The following is a 17,546-nucleotide window of genomic DNA, read 5'->3' as shown; positions in this document are numbered from 1 at the left end:
TCAATATAAAACAGCCTTGTTGGTTCAAGTTTGCTCTAGTCACCTAAATGGGACTGACTTCCCTCATAAATGGTCTTTCTAAGTCAACAGATGGTGTCTTAGGGTTATTATTGCTGTAATGAAACACTACGACCAAGAGCAAGTTGGGGAGAAAAGGGTTTATTCAGCTTACACTTCCACATCATTGTTAATCATCAAGCCAAGTCAGGACAAGAACTGAAGTAAGGCAGGAGCTTGGATGCAGGAGCTGATGCAGAGGCCATGGAAGGATGCTGCTTACTGGCTTGCTCCTCAAGGCTTACTCAGACTGCTTTGTTATAGAACCTAGGACCACCAGCTCAAGATGGCACCACCACAATGGAATGGGTTCTCCCTGATTACTTACTAATTAAGAAATGCCTTACAGGCTTGCCCACAGCCAGATCTCATGGACGCATTTTCTCAGTTGAGGATCCCTCCTTTCAAATAACTCCAGTTTGTATCAAATTGACACACAAACAGCATCACATATTCCAATGAAAAATTAATTTTGTTCTTAGTTTTTTTAGAAATGAAGGCCTGTTTATATGATGCCTTTATCTCAATATTTGTAAGAGCTAAAAGTTGAAAGGAAAACAAATATCTATACAAATAATGAGTGAGCAAAATAGTTTTTTTGAAATCCAGTAAAAAGAGATTTAGAGCCACACAATGTCAAGGAAAGATTAAATACTATACTGTCAAGAGAGTGTAGACTTAAAAAATATTGCTTGAGAAGTTGAGGTAGGAGGGTGGTGAGTTCAAGATCAGCCCGTGCTATATAGTAAGGACTTGTCTCATATATCAATGATCATTTACAACACTTCCCATTTGATAAATATAAGTAGTACTGAACTGGATACTAGAGAACACATTACTGGTTTTAATTCCTTTGGATAAAGACTCAGAAGAGGAATTGGTCCATCATAAAATAGTTTTATGATTAATATTTTGAGAAGCCTCCATAGCATTCTCTATAGAGTTTGCTGCACTATTTAGTGCTCCCACAAACAATGTGACAGGGTTTCACTTCCTCTTTATGCTCACCAATACTTCTTGCCTTTCATTTATTCAATAAACATTTGAATTCTCTCTTGAAAGACATATCTTTTTAAATCCTTGGCCATCTTGAAGTTTCAACACTTCACAGTAGGAGTTACTCATATATTTTGGAGGAATGTCTTTAACCATATATTATGGTTTGTAAATTTTTCCTCCCACTCTGTTCGTTGCTTTGATAAGAGAGTGGCATTTGAATTTTATCCAATTAAACAACATTGCTACCTTAACGATCTAGGAAATTTCTATCAATTTGTATAGTTGCTATTTCTAATATGGTATCCTAATTGGTGTGAGTCTTTGAAGAGTTGGCTTGCGTTAAGGTGACAGAGTAACTGACGACTCAGCCTTAATTAAAGAATTTAAAACTTGTGCTTAACTTAGTCATTACAAAACTTTTAAATAAGTTTGGAACATCTTGAATGGGAAAATTTGTTTTTCAAAATTTCTAAGTTTAATAAAAGCAGTGTAAAGTATCTCAATCAAAAATGCCAATAGTTTGGGGCTGGGGATACGGCTCAGAGGTTAAGAGTACAAACTGCTCTTCCAGAGGTCCTGAGTTTGCTTCCCGGAACTCCATCTGGCAGTTCACAACCACTTATAACTCCTATTCGAGAGGATCCCACACATTCCTCTGGTCTCTGGGGACATCTTCACTAATGTGTGCCTAATACCCTCTCAGACACATACTTAAAAATAAATCTTCAAATGGGAATACCAACACTTTAAGTTTTAGCAGTTCTATGTGGCCAGTAGGAGGCATCAAAGCTAATCACCCTTAAATTGTATTAGAAAACTCTTAATTCATCCCTACACTAAATTATTTTTTAAAAAAAAAAAACCTTTATTTTCAAGTCTATGGAGAGGAATCAGTGGTAAAGAACACTTGCTACACAAGAATAAAGACCTGAGTTCAAATCCCTAACATAATTATTTTGACATGGCTGTGCATACCTGCGATCCCATCACTCAGGGAGGAGATAGAGGATTCCAAGAGTCGGGCTGGCTCAGTTCAGTTCGCTAAGAGGTCTTGTTTCAGTGAAATACGGTAGAGATGACAGAGGAAAACATCCTAATGTCCTCCTCTGGTCCCCGTCTCTATGTATGTTCTTGCACGCCTGCAGTAAAATTATACACGGGTCCTCTCACTTTGTCTCTTTCACGCACACCGCACCACACCGCACACACAATCATTTGTACAGAAGCAATGCCTTGGACTTCACTCTTGACCTGACTTTTTAAAATAAATACTTTAACTTGAAAATGGAAAAAGAATATGATGCAACGATTTGTGCTAATAGTGAGTCAGCACTGAGATGCTTTTTCTGTTGGTTTAAAATACATGTGAAGCTTGAAGATGAAATACAATAAAAGATTTTAAATGTTTTCTTTTTTTTATTTTTCAAGACAGGGTTTCTCTGTAGCTTTGGAGCCTGTCCTGGAACGAGCTCTTGTAGACCAGGCTGGCCTCGAACTCACAGAGACCCAGCTGCCTCTACCTCCTGAGTGCTGGGATTAAAGGCGTGTGCTACCACTACCTGGCTCATGTTTTATTAATTTTTATATTGAATACTAGGAGATGAAGTTTTATGCTATCAGTTAAATAGAAATCTGTATTAAAATTAAATTTGTTTCTTCTAACTTTTTGAAATGTGATTATTAGAAAATTTAAAATTAAATATCTGATTTTTTATTCAAATACCATTTTAAATAAAGTATTTATTATTATTATTAAATTAACAATGTCATTAAAAGCCACATTTTACTCAAATTTTTTATCATCATGTTATCATCTCATTACCTTATTTTGCTCTTTGTTGCACAAATTAAGGGGACAGGTGGCCCCATAGAAAGTTCATTTCCTTTTTATATCTCTATTTTTTTAAGCTGTAAATTGTATATTAGCAATCTTCAAAATCAGATTAGGTTGTTAAGATTACGGCAGTAATTAGCAGAAATGAGCAGTCTCAGAAGCATATATGAGAAGTTATATGTGATTCCCAGCTCTTATGAGAGAAAGGTCATGCTGGGATACAAGTCAGGAACTTTTAAAAAGTTTTTCCTTTATGTAGAAAGTGACTTTCTTTGAATAATTTTCATTTTATATAATAAGTAATGGGGAAAATTTATTGAATAAAATAAATATATATATTGATTTGTGGTTCAAAGCACTTCAGAGAGGATGAGAGCCAGCATCACTACTATTTGAATTTGCTAGAAATAAATTTAGTCTTCTTGCCAACGAACTGTTTACTAGTAACATATTAACAGTGTTGCTGGCTGTCATGATATTGCCAAACTTCCCTTCGTTCAGTTTAAAACAGTAGGTCAGGCATGTTAGACCAAGTAGCGAGACTGGGTGTAAATTAGCTGAAATTTATAACATGAAGCCCGTTCATCTGGTGTCCATGGTTACCAGCGTTTAGAGACAACTCAAAGATGAAGACTCAGGAGACTCTTAGCAGACTAGAATTATATTACTGAAGCCTCAGTGCAAGCTGCACGGTGCTGGGGACAATCATGAAGTTGTCCAAAGGATGATTGTGAGACAGAAAAGGCAGACGAGGACAGAATACAGCCATGCTCCGGTGACCGGACATTCTGAGCACACCTCATGCTTATATAACGGACCTAATACAGATATACATATATATATATGTACATATTCACATGCATGCTTATATATTATGCTAGAAATTACCTAAGAGATACTTAGCTTTCATTCATATCTAGGGGGCTAAGACTAAACTATCTTAGTTTTAAAATGTTAAAGATTCCAACAATATTGTCAAATGCTCTTCATTAACACACTGGATCAGTGCTGCAGAAGGCTTCCAGCCTACCGCTGAGGTTCTTGAAGAGAAACTAGTGGCTGATTTGTGCTGTATCAGCTCTTCAGTGGCAAATGCTTGACAGTAGTGTTGTGTTTTGGTTAATATACAAAGCACTGGGGGCCAGCAAGATGGCTCAGGGGTGAAGGCACTTGCCGCTCAAGTTAAAATACTGGCTCAGCTGACTGTTGGTATAAAAATCACAATGTTTGTGAGAGTCAGACATCCCCACTGAAGAGCCCCATCTCATTTTGGAATGCACTGATGACCGTAGAGGGGAAAAAAGGACATTTCTTGAATAATTAGTTGTTCCCTGGAAGCCAGGCACAAACTCAAGCAAGAGTGGATTGCTGATTTTGTCTGTGCCCAGTGTGAACTGCCCACCTTATCAGTTACATAACTCACGGAGAGCCAGTGCCGGGTGTTTGGAGATTAATTTTGAGCTAGTTTGGAGTAGTGCCTGTGGGCCATTTAGGGGACAGAATACAGTCTTAGTTAGCACAAGTTCTGCTTCTTAAAAGCCATCATCATTTCTTTAGCAGAATATTTGTAAATATATGACCTGATTATATAATAATTACTTCTCAAACTAGATCTAGGCTTGACTTCTAATAGAAATAGCTTCTAGTATTTCATTCTCCCTTTAATTAAAAGATTTCATTTCAGTGTGGGTTGCTCTTTCCTAACTGCTTGTTTATGATTCTTGACAGGAAAATCAAACACCTGACAAGACCTTTGCTCCCTTACTCCAAGGTCCTTGAGTACAAGTCTTTACAGTTCTGGAAAATCAAGTTCTCTGTTCTGGTTCAAGAACAATGTTGGGGGATTTTGTGCATGAATAGACAATGAAGTAATTAAATTACAAAAGCGGCATCTTGTCTTTTATAGGAATCATTTTCTATACTGTAGCCATTTTCTCCTTGAATAACCTTTTGTTTCTGTCTGTAAGCCCCGCCACACAATCTGCTTTCATTTGCCTCTCCCCTCATTAGGGTGCTGCTGGCAGTGCAGAAGGCTTACCCACGTGTTCAAACTGATGAAGGATTCAGGAGCCTCCACAAGTCTGTTAAACATCTGCTGAACACCCTGGACTCCCCGGCACAAGGTATCGTATCCTCATTTTCCTGCATTAAATGCAGCATCAGAAAACCCATGAGAAAAATGAAGCAGAATATAACTGATGTGATCATGTATATACAGTGTTATTCCTAGATGAGGATTTATGCTACCTGTAAGTCCATGTCTAGAGTTGAAATGTGAAAGGCAGCCATGGTCCAAAAAAGGATAAGTTTCCAGAAGTTTTCTTTATGTAAAAGCAAGTTCTCCTACCTTGTAAACTTATTTTTATGCTCTCAAAAGAAAATGAATATCAAATAGCATCAACAAATAGATTTCTATCATTACTCTTTGGAACAAAAGGCTAAACTAAATTAGAAGATTTGTGTCCTTTTTTTTGTTTGTTTGTTTTTGAGATGGAGTATCACCATGTCACTCTGACTGCTCTGGAAATCACTATGTAGACTACAAGTTGGCCTTGAATTCACAGAGATCTGCCTCCCCTGTCTTCCAAGTGCTAAGATTAAGGGCATTGGCCACCACACCTGGCATGTGACCTCATTTCTTAACTTGGATTTAAAAAAAATCAGAAAGAACCTTTCAATAGTAAAAATATACACTCATCCAACCTCTTGAGAATACATAGTAGGTACCAGAGCATAAATAATTTATCAAGAAAAGTCAATCACCCCAGTAGGACAAATGTAGCATGTTGCAACATAGTCAGAAAATGTCACCTTTGAATATATAGAATGTCATTACCTAGGAATCACATGGAGACAGTTGGGTGGACACACACAGGCACACACAAAGGTCTAGAGCTGCAAGGAGCAAATCCCCACTGTGCGAACAAACACAGGTTAACATTTACCTCTTCTGAATGAATTCAGAAATATGCTTTCTTGTCTGCATTTGCCAGTTTTTAAACAAGTAGGCTTCTGCTTTTGGATTCTAAAGTAAGCATCCTGCCAGCCTCAGATGAAAAGCCGACTGCTCCTCACATTGTCTCAGGTGCCTCATAAAAAGCAGGCTTTCGAGGCCCATGAAGAATTCTCAGTGCAGACTCGCACATGCTTAGCTACCAGTTTCTTTCTGTTGGGAAAGAGATGATTTCTATCTACAGCTTCAGAACTAGCAGCTTGCTTGGAAAGTTGGAGCAGGATTGTTTTTAATGTTAATGTTTTTATGAACACCGGAAGAGGTTTGCTCTCTACAAAATCTGTGCTGGAGGACTAGGCAGGGTGCTAATTGTTTTCTCTTTTGTTTTTAATACTTGCATTTTAAAGACTTGAGAATGTCAAATTTCTCTGACCATTCTCTCTTATTCTCCTTTCAGACTTACAACTTAGAATTACTACTACTGCTACTAATAACATAATAAATAATAATAATATAAATCAGAGTGATCAAGTTAAAATTTCTTTTCCCCAAAGACAAAAGCTTATCCATGTTTTCAAAGCAAGAATTAAACAATACTTCTAACTAATGTGACAGCAAAAACCCTTTCCTGGTGAATGATGTAATTCGGTTTTCTATATTTCTATATTTAGCAATGTCCAAGATTTATATCTATGACTATGCCAATGACCTTCAAAAGTATTAAAGCATGCTATTGGATGGTCAAGGTGACTAGAAAATGTGACCAGAAAGGGCATTTTTACCTCCAAAATTGGATGTGCTTAACTCCTCTTTGTTATTAAATCTATGCACTTGTGAGGCCTCAGTCTGGGTAGCAGAGCATTGCATTCAATTCTATTTCCCTAGTCATTAATTCCAGGTCCCTACCTGCTTGAACAGAAATGCCATGGCCTTTGAAAGTTTTCCACAGGTATTTCTAGAGAGTCTTCAGGAAACTCAGATTCAAACCAGGGAGGCTAATTCGTCTACACGAGAGTCTCTGACTGTAGTTCAGACACTTGCCATCACAATCAGGTCACCTCGTGTTGGGTCTTCATGGTTCCTAGCTGTATATTTGAAGGGCATGTGCTTGTTACCTGGGCTTTGCTCAAGGCAGAAAGTGACTCATGTTTGAGCTGTTGGCTCCTGTGGCTCTCACGGGCAGCACTCTTTCAAATGAAGAAGATGTGTGTGCTATCTGTGTCAGCACTAAGTGATTTTATTATCAAAACCATTCTGAAATATTACCCCATTTCACAGCAAAAGACACTGGCTTTGTATGTGCCAGGAAGAGGCCAGTCTGAGAGCAGACCCTGGACTTATGTATGCCCAAAGCCACGTCCCTTAAACTTTTAATATATTTATGACTGGATGCATGCTTCCATTCTCAGACACAGACACTCTCATGGGGCCACACCAGTAAGGACTGCTCTTATCTCCTACCACTGATGGGGTGTGACATGCCATACCACACTTCTTCCCACATGACATACTTCACAGCCATCGCCTTGTGTCCTACATATCCTGATATCTCACTTCCCACTACCTATGGCTTGTCACTCATCCAGCCTGAATTGGAAGGACACTTAGGGCATTTTTAGAAGCCTCCACATCAGCCGTGAAGACACAGGGATGCTCTTGCCTCCTCTCTTTATTTTAAGGGGTCTAATTCTGTGCTCTGTCCAATACACAGTCCTTAGATCCTGGATACTGAGCTCTCGCAGTCCCTTTTATGAAGAGTGAATTTTAGGAGCAGAGGTCACTTGTGTGAACCATGGGCATGTGCTCTTCTGCAAAGTCATAAATCCAGGGAAACAATATTTTACTATAGAAAACAGGGTGGGCAAGATTGCTTTGGGGGAAGTCCTTGCCTCAAAAGCCTGATGACAACCCCATGTGTGTTATGACACATACATACCCACATACACACACATACTGTAACATATGCAATAATAAATAAACAAAAAGTTGGCTATTAAAGCAAAATAATCCTTCCTGGCTTCTAGTCAGCATAGCACAGATGTCTTTACATATCCATGTTTACTCTTACATTATTCTTAATACCCAGGATATGGAAACAGGTTTTATGTCCATCAATGCAAGAATGCATAAAGAAACTACAACACCTACATCAAGGGAGCATTATGTTAAGTTAAATAAGCAAGGCTCAGAAAGACAAATCTCACATTTACCATTATATATGGAGCCTGTATTTTAGTTTAGGTAGATAAATATGAAACAGACAGACAGATAATTAGACAGATGGAAAGATAGAAAGCAAATTAGAAAGGAGGCTATGGAAAGGAGAAAGAATCTAAAGGGGCTGGGAAAACAAGAGAGAAGCGGGATGTGTGTCTCGGAAGCAGAAGGTGCTATTGGAAAGCTGGAGGGGTTCAGCAAGCCGGAGAGAGGAGAGTGAAGCAAGGCAGTGGAGGGTAAATAGGTACAAAGTATAATGATATACGTACATACAACATATCTACACTACTGCTATGCATGTGTACACACACACACACACACACACACACACACACACACACCTGGAAATGTCCCAGAGCAGGGCAGCAGATGGCTGAATGGGTGCCTGCTGACAAAATGACCTGGGTTCAGCCTGGGACCCAACAGTAGAAATCCGATTCTCAAAGCTGACTTCTGATCTCAACCCTCATACCTCAGTACGCATGAGAAATATAAACAAACAAACAAACAAATAAATGAAAAAGTAGAAAATGTCACAGTGAAACCCATTTCTTTGTATGCCACCTCCCAAATTAATAATAATTAAAAAAAAAACTCTTACTGATGCAGAGCGCTTATCTCGTTGTCTGTGGGCACCATTTTATCCACGCCTAATTCTGTAAAAGCCATATAAGTAAAATCTTGCTATATAATGGTTTTAACACGTCCCCATCCATTTTGGTCTGTTTATATACTGGTAAGAGTATTTTTTTTCAAAGTACTTTATAGCCCTTAGTAGATAGAGGAAAAAGTTTCTGTTTACATTTGAGCTTAAGTCTCACTGATACCGTGAAGCTAATTTATCAGTTATTCATTTTACTAACTCAATGAAAAAGAGAAACTCCATAACCAGAGAATACACAAATGCTAACAACGCTCCTGAGAACCTCACACAGAAGTTCAAACTTCAAAAGCAAGACAGACCTTGGGAAATGGCATTGAATACCTTTTCATAGGAAAAAAACCCCATACATCTCAATAGATCACTGCCTTTAATTTTTCAGTATATAGGTATCCGTAAGTAGTAGTATTACCATTACTGATTGGGTGATTTATTCTGAGTGTCTTTGTTGCTGGTGTTTTAACTCGATGATACATGTTCTATACATAGGCCAATACTATCCAATTGCCCTTTGATAAATCTCAGAAAAATTCACTCCACGGAACAGGAAAACTGAAGAGGCCAATCTGACAGTTGCCAGAGGCCAAGCCAACTTAGACATGAATGAATGATACAGAAGTTGCATGGAGGTGGGGTTAAATTCTGGAATATTCTTGTATATACACATTTATTTCACTAAAACAGAAAATGTCAAAAGCTTATGGTGTCTGCAGAGCTTTGCACAGGGACATTATCACACGACTATAGGGCACATGGCCTGGAAACTGGGAGAGCCAGGAGATCGGCAGACGTAAGGTCCTGCTGACCACAGTGAGGACCCCGTAAGAACGGCGGCATCCAGGCGTGCTGGCCCCTTGTGAGCAGCATCTGGAGATGCCGCTGATGCCCTTCCTAAGCGAGGTGGCTTAAAGCCCTGGACTTAGTGTTTACATTTTTACCATGACTACTTAAAGAATTTTGCATTTCACCTGGCAGTGGTGGCACACACCTTTAATCCCAGCACTCGGGAGGCAGAGGCAGGCGGATTTCTGGGAGTTCGGGGCCAGCCTGGTCTACAGAAACTAGTTCCGGGACAGGCACCAAAGCTACAGAGAAACCCTGTCTTAATTAAAAAAAAAAAGAATTTTGCATTTCCATGTTTTTCACGTTGTTTCTAACCTGCTTCCCCTTTACAATTCCACTTCCGTAACAAGCAGAGTCCTCCTTAACCTCGTGGTGGGGGGACAGTTTTCTTCACATCTGGTTTCATTAGGTCCAGTTTTAGTTTCTCCCCATGCTCTGCACCTTCTTGTTTGAGATCACAACACAATCCTGTTTACACTGGTCAATGCTCGTTCATAGTTGGGTCCAGTGATCACTGGCTGCTTTTGGAAAGAAAGTCCAGATTAGTGATGGCAACTGATTCCTGGATCTACATCTGAAGCGCCTAATTTGGGGACAGGGCAGAAGAAAACCATCCAGTGATACATTCGACTGAAAGCGGTTTCATTTGACTAACAAATGCTTGGTTCACCATCTTAATTATGGTGTCTGAATATTACCTATGAAAAGAGGTCTCGGGACAAAAAGTGAACGGAGAAGGCGGTTAGAAATCTCATAGGCTGGGATTATTTTAATCAAAAAGCATTATTTCCTACGAACACCTTAAATGTTCCCAGCAAAAAGAACAGGAATATAGTTTGTAAAATTATTTTTTCCCATTATTAATTTGACTTGGGATAATTTGGGGGGGGGGTGAGGAGTTGTGTGTTTGAACAAAAGCGTTCTGTTTATCTATGCATTGTTGCTGTAGGTGACAACTCAACGCACGTGTGGAGTGATGATGGCGATGAACAGGCCCTGTCTCCGAGCAGTCTGGCCGCGCAGTAAGTTGTGTGTCTATCCATGGCTTACCTGGCTGAGGAAACATTCCCATGTCCTATCAGCATGGGAAACCATGCAGCACTAGAACCAAAGGACATTATCAAGCTGCAGTGAGCTTGGAACTAATCTGGATGTGTTATTCAGTAGACTTTGGATGACACATCACGGAGAACTCTTCCTGTTTCTAAGGCTGTAGACTGATGGAACCTGCCGAGTCTGGAAGGCTCACTCAGTGCTTGTGAGGAGAGTCTCGTAGGAACTTGTTTCCAGGTTCATAAGGACTTTCCCTATGAAAAATATATAAGCATCTGTCTTAGCCTGTTCAGCTCCTGCAGCAGAATACTGTAGTCAGGGAAGCTTACAAATGATGGAGGCTTGTTTTTCAGATTTTGGGGTGAACCAAGCATCATGGTGGGAGCAGATTTGGTGTCTGAGGAGAGCCTGCTTCCTGGGTCATGAAGGTCACCTTTCCAAGACTGCTTTTATAAGTCACCCATCCTCTACACAAGAGCTTTGCTCTCAAAGACCACACCTTCTGAAGTCATCATCAGCCTGGCAATTAGAATGTCAACATATAGAATTCGACACACTCAGACCAAAGCAAAATCCAGGTTTTTACAGTGCAAGTTCTTTGGAGTTTTAAAGAGTCAAGATACTTTAAAGCCTAATCAAGATAATGCAAAATTTTTCTACTTTTGGTAATATTCACATAAGAAAAAGATTGCAAATCATTTCATTTTGAACTTCCCCGGGAAATGCTGTCACCGTGGTGTCTAAGGATCACAAACGTGAGCAGGGTTTGAAAGAACTCATAATTAGGGCAGGGAAAGCAAGCAGTTCCCTGTAGTATCAAGCTTAGTCACCTTAGTATCAGAATCTAGTCACCCCAAACACATCTCTGTACTAGTGGAAATTTGCACAAGTGAAGCCTTTTAAAGAGTAAAAAGGCAAGGAGAAGTTCCTCAATAGTCCACAGTTAGAGAAGTTCCACACTGTTGTGTCATAGAACCTAGAGACAGTGAATAGGTAGAGCGGTGATGTGCTGCATGTTTCAAAGAACAAGAAAAGGGGCTGAAAAGATGGCTCAGCGGTGAGGAACACTGGCTGTTCATTCAGAGGACCCAAATTCCATTCCCAGCACCCATAGGGCAGCCGACAGCCACCTGTTCCACCAATCCCAGGAATCCAGTGTTCTGGCTGCCACCAGAATTACACACACGTGGTGTAAAGGCCTATTGCATGCAAAACACCTATACACATAAAACACAATTTTTAATAATGAGACAGGTCTCATTGTGTAGCCTTGGCTGGCCTGTAGCTCTCTATTTAGACCAGGCTGGCCTTGAACTCATGGAGATTTGCCTTATTCTATCTCCAGAGTGCTAGGATTAAAAGGTTTGCACTATCACCCACCCAGCATAAATAAAGTATTTTTAAAAGCTAGGAAAAAAGGAATTTTGAATGCTTTTGCCATGAAGAAATAATAAACGATGAGATGACAGACATGCTTAAACATTATGTAAAGGGTACATATTAAAACACTATATTGTATCTCATAAACATGAATACTTTCTGATTTTACAGCACACAAGCTAAGTTAGCAACAAAAGTACATTTTTTTCTAAGATAGAATTTTCTGGAAAGGTCTCTAATCAAAAGTAAATTCTGGGCAAAACCCACATCCTGTTTCTTCTGCCCTCACTTCCCTCGTCCGTGCTGGCTGACATGGGTGCTCCCCTTACACAGTTCCCGGGCACAGTGTAACTCAGCTGTCGTGTTGCAGGTATCTAGGTCTTTTGATATATTTCCTAGGTAGCCATCATACAAAATTCTTTTCTTTTACGAAAGCCCTTTAAATTGATACTGTAGATGCTTATTGCTGATGCTAGGTATCCCAACAGAGCCCACAGACACGGACAATAAATACTCTGCACTTCCATCTTACAGATTCATCAGCGGTTGCTGTCAGTTCATTAGAAGGAATTCAATACCTGTACGATGATTCTTGTCATGATTGATGAAATCAAGGAGTGTCTTTGAACTTTCCATTTCCATTTTACAATAATTGCACCACAGCACCAGTGGCAAAAGAGAAGCTTTGGTTTAGTTTTCTCTAACAACAGCTACCTCATATTACTCTTATATTTCTCCATTATTATTCCTGATCTAATGTCTTTTTAAATTTGTGTGTGTGCATACACCTGTGCATGTATGCACACGCACATGTGTGTATTCATAACATACCTTTTATTGTAAGTACCTTAGTGAAAAAGATAGAATCTTATATAAAGGATCTTAAATTGGTGGCTTGAAGGACAATCAGGGTGTTTAAGACAAAACCGTGTGCATGTGCTCTAAATTTTGAATATATTAAATTAATTGAAAAAGTTGTCACCAGTGCTCTCTGCAGACATAAGGAAGGGGCTTACATGATACTTCTGGTTTACTTCAAACTCAGCTGTTCTCTTTTCTGAGCTTGAAGATACACTGTGAGTTGTTGAAATAGGAGCGGCAGCCCCACGGCTAGCTTTACCCGAAATAATTACACGGAAACTGTATTCTTTCAAACACCGCTTGGCCCATTTCTATCTAGCCTCTTCTAGGCTAGCTCTCGCACCTGGATTAGCCCATTTCTAATAATCTGCTGTAGCCCACGAGCTGGCTTACCAGGAATGATCTTAACCTGCATCTGCCTGGAGTGGGAGAATCATGGTGACTCCTTGACTCAGCTTCTTTCTCCCAGCCTTCCGTTCTGTTTACTCCACTTACCTAAGGGTGGGCCTAACAAATGGGCCTAGCAGTTTCTTTATTGCTTAACCAATGAAATCAACAGATTGATATATGACACTCCCCCATCAGTGAGTCTCTTGTTCTCCACCTGGAAGGTTAGGTCACATTTTGCTATTGAACAGTGCTGCCTGGCGAATCTGGCTCTGCAGTGTTGTACCTCCAGCAACGGGAAACATGGGGAAGGAAGGTGCAGAATGGGTAGAACCATGAGAACCTTCTTACTGGATCCAGTTCACACGGAGTCATGGCAATCAGGTGTAATGGCCAATATCTCTGCAGCTCCCTTCATCTCCTTTACAGATGAATGCATCTACTCGGAGATGCACAAAACTGTAAATGTTTGCTGTTCTCTGATGTGGATACTACAGGATAAACAAAGGGTGGAGTATCAAATTAGATGGCTCATTCCTTCAAGGTGTGCACAAGAGACACATTGATCTTGGAATCTGTACTTGCTACTATAAAGGAGTAAAATAAATGGATTATTCACCACCACTGCCACCACCAAATGACAGATGCCCTATATTTACAGATACTTCCATAATTTTGTTTGTCTCTTTTTTGGCATTTTGTGTCTATAAATCTTGTCTTTTAATTTGTCCTTAGCATCTTCTAACACAGCTTCCCATTTCCACTAATGCTACATGTATTCCAAAACGATGGCTCCGAGTCCTTTCCTTTCTTCACCCAGCATCTCTCTTTCCTTCCTTCCTTCTGATTCTTATTTCTTTTTTTCTTCACTAATCTTAGAATCCTGACTGCTCATACCATGGGTTGAGTGACAAAACATTCAACTTATCTGCATGCAGGGATAGCTTGGCATTCTATGGCTAACCTCTACAGTGAAGTTGGTATTGTTAGCCATTCTATTCCTGTAGGGTTATTATTAGTTATAAGGTGATTAGCTTTGGAAATCTTCCTAATAGATGTTTCCTTTTCTTTAAGCCATCTTTTATTTGTAAATTGATAGATGGCATTGATTACCTACAAGGAGGCTTGAATAAATGATGAAGCAAACTGTCTAAAGCTTAAAGATCTAAGGTGCGCAAACACGGCATTTTCCACAGTCTGTAGTCAAGGAGATGCCTAAACAAGAGTTCTTAGAACAACAGCTTTAAGACAAAGCTTTGTGATCCAGTGCGATGACTCAGTGGGTAAAGACACCTGCTACACAACCTGATGACCTGAATCCCATCTCTGGGACCTAGATGGTGGACAGAGAGAACCAACTCCAACCAATATTTTCCCCATGTCCACCCATGTTTTGTGGACTATACACCTGTTACTCCCGCACAATAAATAAATGTAATTTTTAAAGAGCCCGGGCAAGTATCTCAGTGGTAGAGCTTTGCCTGGCATGCAGGAGGACTTGGGTTCAGTCTCTATCTCAAGACAAAAAAAAACTAAAAAGAGAAAACTGTGTAAGACATGAATTATTAATAAATGAGAGTCAACCACATGACCAATTAAGTGTGTTCTTGCTGCCAGGTTGGAGATTTCCTAGCATTGGGTTATTTCTTTTTAGTGTTCCTTCTGGATCCAGAGTTGTTATCCCATGTTTAAACAGTTCTTTAATTAGTTCACTTTCTTACCTCACTAGTGGTGTTAGGAGAAGTCTCATCCACTAGTGTTTTGATAAAATGTAAGTTAACACGTGGCAGAACTTGCTATTAGTTGCTTTGCCTATTGTTCAGTGTAATTCAAAGCACAGGTCTTTGAAACAGGTACTCACATCTATCCTTTCATTCTTACTTGAAATGTAACAGTAATGGAAGAAGCCACAGAATAGAGATGGAGTTTGATGGCTGACGTGGGAAGGACTAGACACACACACTCACTCACTCACTCACTCACTCACTCACTCACTCACTCACTTACGCACACACACGCACTCACATGCACATGCACACACGCATGCACACACACCCAAGCATGCACTCAGAGGTGTCCTGCCTTTATACAGCAGGATCCTCAAGCAAGCAAATCACAGTTTAAATGACTTTGCTTAGTTCTATATTCTCTTCTAATTTACAGGCTCCTGATACTGGAAAATTTTGAAGATGCCATCCTAAACATATCATCAAGTAGTCCATATTCTCCCTACCTGGCTTGCATAAGAAATATGACTGATGACTTGGCCAGGGGGTCACCAGGTGATACTCTCAACTTGTCACGTTTCCTGCTTCTGTTCTAAAGAGTTAAGACACGAGCTGACTGAAGGAAGAGTTCTTCAAACATCTTTTCATATTTATACTCGTTTTAGTTAAGTTATTTAATATTAAGATAGAATTCCTAATATCATTATGCTATCCTTTTCTGCTACTTTAACCCCGTGGTCACCTGAACCACTTTTGGTAGAATGGTCTCAGACTAGACAATGTGATGACGGGAACCTGGATGAACTTCCCAAGATCCCAGAGTCTTTGAGAGCTCATTCAACCCTTGGCGACATTTTCTGTGTCCTTTGTGCTCCGAAGCTGTTGAAAGATTGAGACTGATACTCAAGAGTTCCAAAGTTCTCACATATTACATGAACAAAGGCTTCCCTGTGGAGGATTACTCCCTGCCTTCACACGTTTAATTTTCAATTTTTTAAACCGTATGTAAGCAACCGTAAAGACTGTAATCAAATCAAATGTTTCCCACTATTCTCACATACATTATTTTTCACACACCCAAATAGTTTATGAAACACAGTACCAAGTAAACATTACAATAAACATCTAGGCCTGGAGTTTGTTTCCCAGACATTAATCAATTATGGGTGAAAACAGACACATGGATGCAGTGATTATACAGTTCCCCTTCCACATATTCCAATCCAGTGATCCAGAAATAAAAATACTATTTAATTCACAAAAACCCAAAGCTGTGCAGCTGCTTTCCTAGAAACATTTTTTATCTCTAAGCAGCGTATCTGTGACTATTTTAGGAATAACGAACTCGATAGTACACACGGTTCAAGGAAAGGCTAATCTTCTCTCATTTTACATTTATATTCAGCTACAATATTATCCTAAAAAATCTTACTGATAAGTCAAGAGAAAAGTCTCTTGCAGATGTGTTCCCCAAGTCACCCTGTGACCCTGTGATTCTCACAAAGCGGCTCTCCCTCCCGCCCCTGCAGAGAATCTAAGACTTCTGCAGTCCACCATTCGCTTCAGGAAACCTTCTCTTCAAAATGGCTCCTATGAGGATGACTTCCCTCCACTTCCCGAGGTCCTGAAATCCAAGGTAAGCATGGAAGGAAATAATAAATAAACCAATTGCAACACTCTCCGTGACACGCTAGGAAGATTAAGTTAAAATATCTGATCATTGCACACGATCTTGCTTCCCTGCAAGCCCGTTCTGGTCACAACAAAGGGGTTTGGCTTTATGTAATGGTTCTCAGTATTGCCTCAACGTAAAGTGATCCACAAGAGCCCAGGCGTGGTGCTAATGCTCGCCCATGACCATGTCTTATTGAGCTTTATGACTTGGGAGTTTGTTGTATCTTTTTATTTTGTTCCATTGTTAGCTATTAAGTCTACTTTTGTATGCTGACCTGCTAGTGCACAAAAGTCTCAAAAGCTAACTGATCTGTTTTTCTTGTCATCAGATTAGAAACTAATAAGTCATATTAAAATGCATGACCCTGAAGAGGGAAAAAGGACCAAAAACATAGATATTTTAAGCTTAAACCAGGTCGTGCTCGTTCATCTACTCACACAGTGTGCAGATTATCACAAACTTCATTTCTAAAGCAACTCTAGTGAGTTTTGAAAACAGTTTTCCTAGTAAGAACTGCAGTTTAATTGGATTTATGTAGCCTGGGATAAAGTTAAATTAGAAGTGGTTTATTTAGGGCAAGCAAGTGATTTGCTGTGCGGTAAACAAGCTGTAATTAGGCAGGCATGCGAAACATTATGTCCATGTATATTACAGATAAACATGCTCATTAGACTACCTACCTTTTAGCCCCAGTATTCTACATGAATCAAATTTTCTAATGTACTTAATTTAGCATTATCTTAATTTATGCAAATGAGAAAAAGTCACACATTTACCCAGAAAGCTCTTGCTCAACTTTCAAGAATCAACGTAAATGTCACTTCTGCAACTTTAGATGATCACCTTTTCCTTGTTTTCCAGACATCTGTGCCGCCTTCATTCATTTTATATTTATATTG

The 17,546-nt window shown here is 39.6% G+C and overlaps 1 protein-coding gene across 1 annotated transcript in view; it reads left to right on the top strand.

Annotated features, from left to right (window-relative positions):
* Window positions 1–17,546, top strand: part of Abca12 (ATP binding cassette subfamily A member 12) — a 165,131-nt gene that overhangs the window by 70,396 nt on the left and 77,189 nt on the right. The window contains exons 8-11 of the mRNA XM_075951808.1: window positions 4,901–5,013; window positions 10,514–10,586; window positions 15,409–15,527; window positions 16,502–16,608. Of these exons, the coding sequence (XP_075807923.1) occupies window positions 4,901–5,013; window positions 10,514–10,586; window positions 15,409–15,527; window positions 16,502–16,608 (412 nt within the window). The remainder of the gene's footprint in view (window positions 1–4,900; window positions 5,014–10,513; window positions 10,587–15,408; window positions 15,528–16,501; window positions 16,609–17,546) is intronic.

The sequence above is a fragment of the Microtus pennsylvanicus genome, chromosome 17 (assembly GCF_037038515.1).
Source record: "Microtus pennsylvanicus isolate mMicPen1 chromosome 17, mMicPen1.hap1, whole genome shotgun sequence".
Classification (NCBI taxonomy): Eukaryota; Metazoa; Chordata; class Mammalia; order Rodentia; family Cricetidae; genus Microtus; species Microtus pennsylvanicus.
The sequence above is the reverse complement of the archived record's forward strand: the minus strand, read 5'-3'. Positions and strand labels throughout refer to the sequence as shown.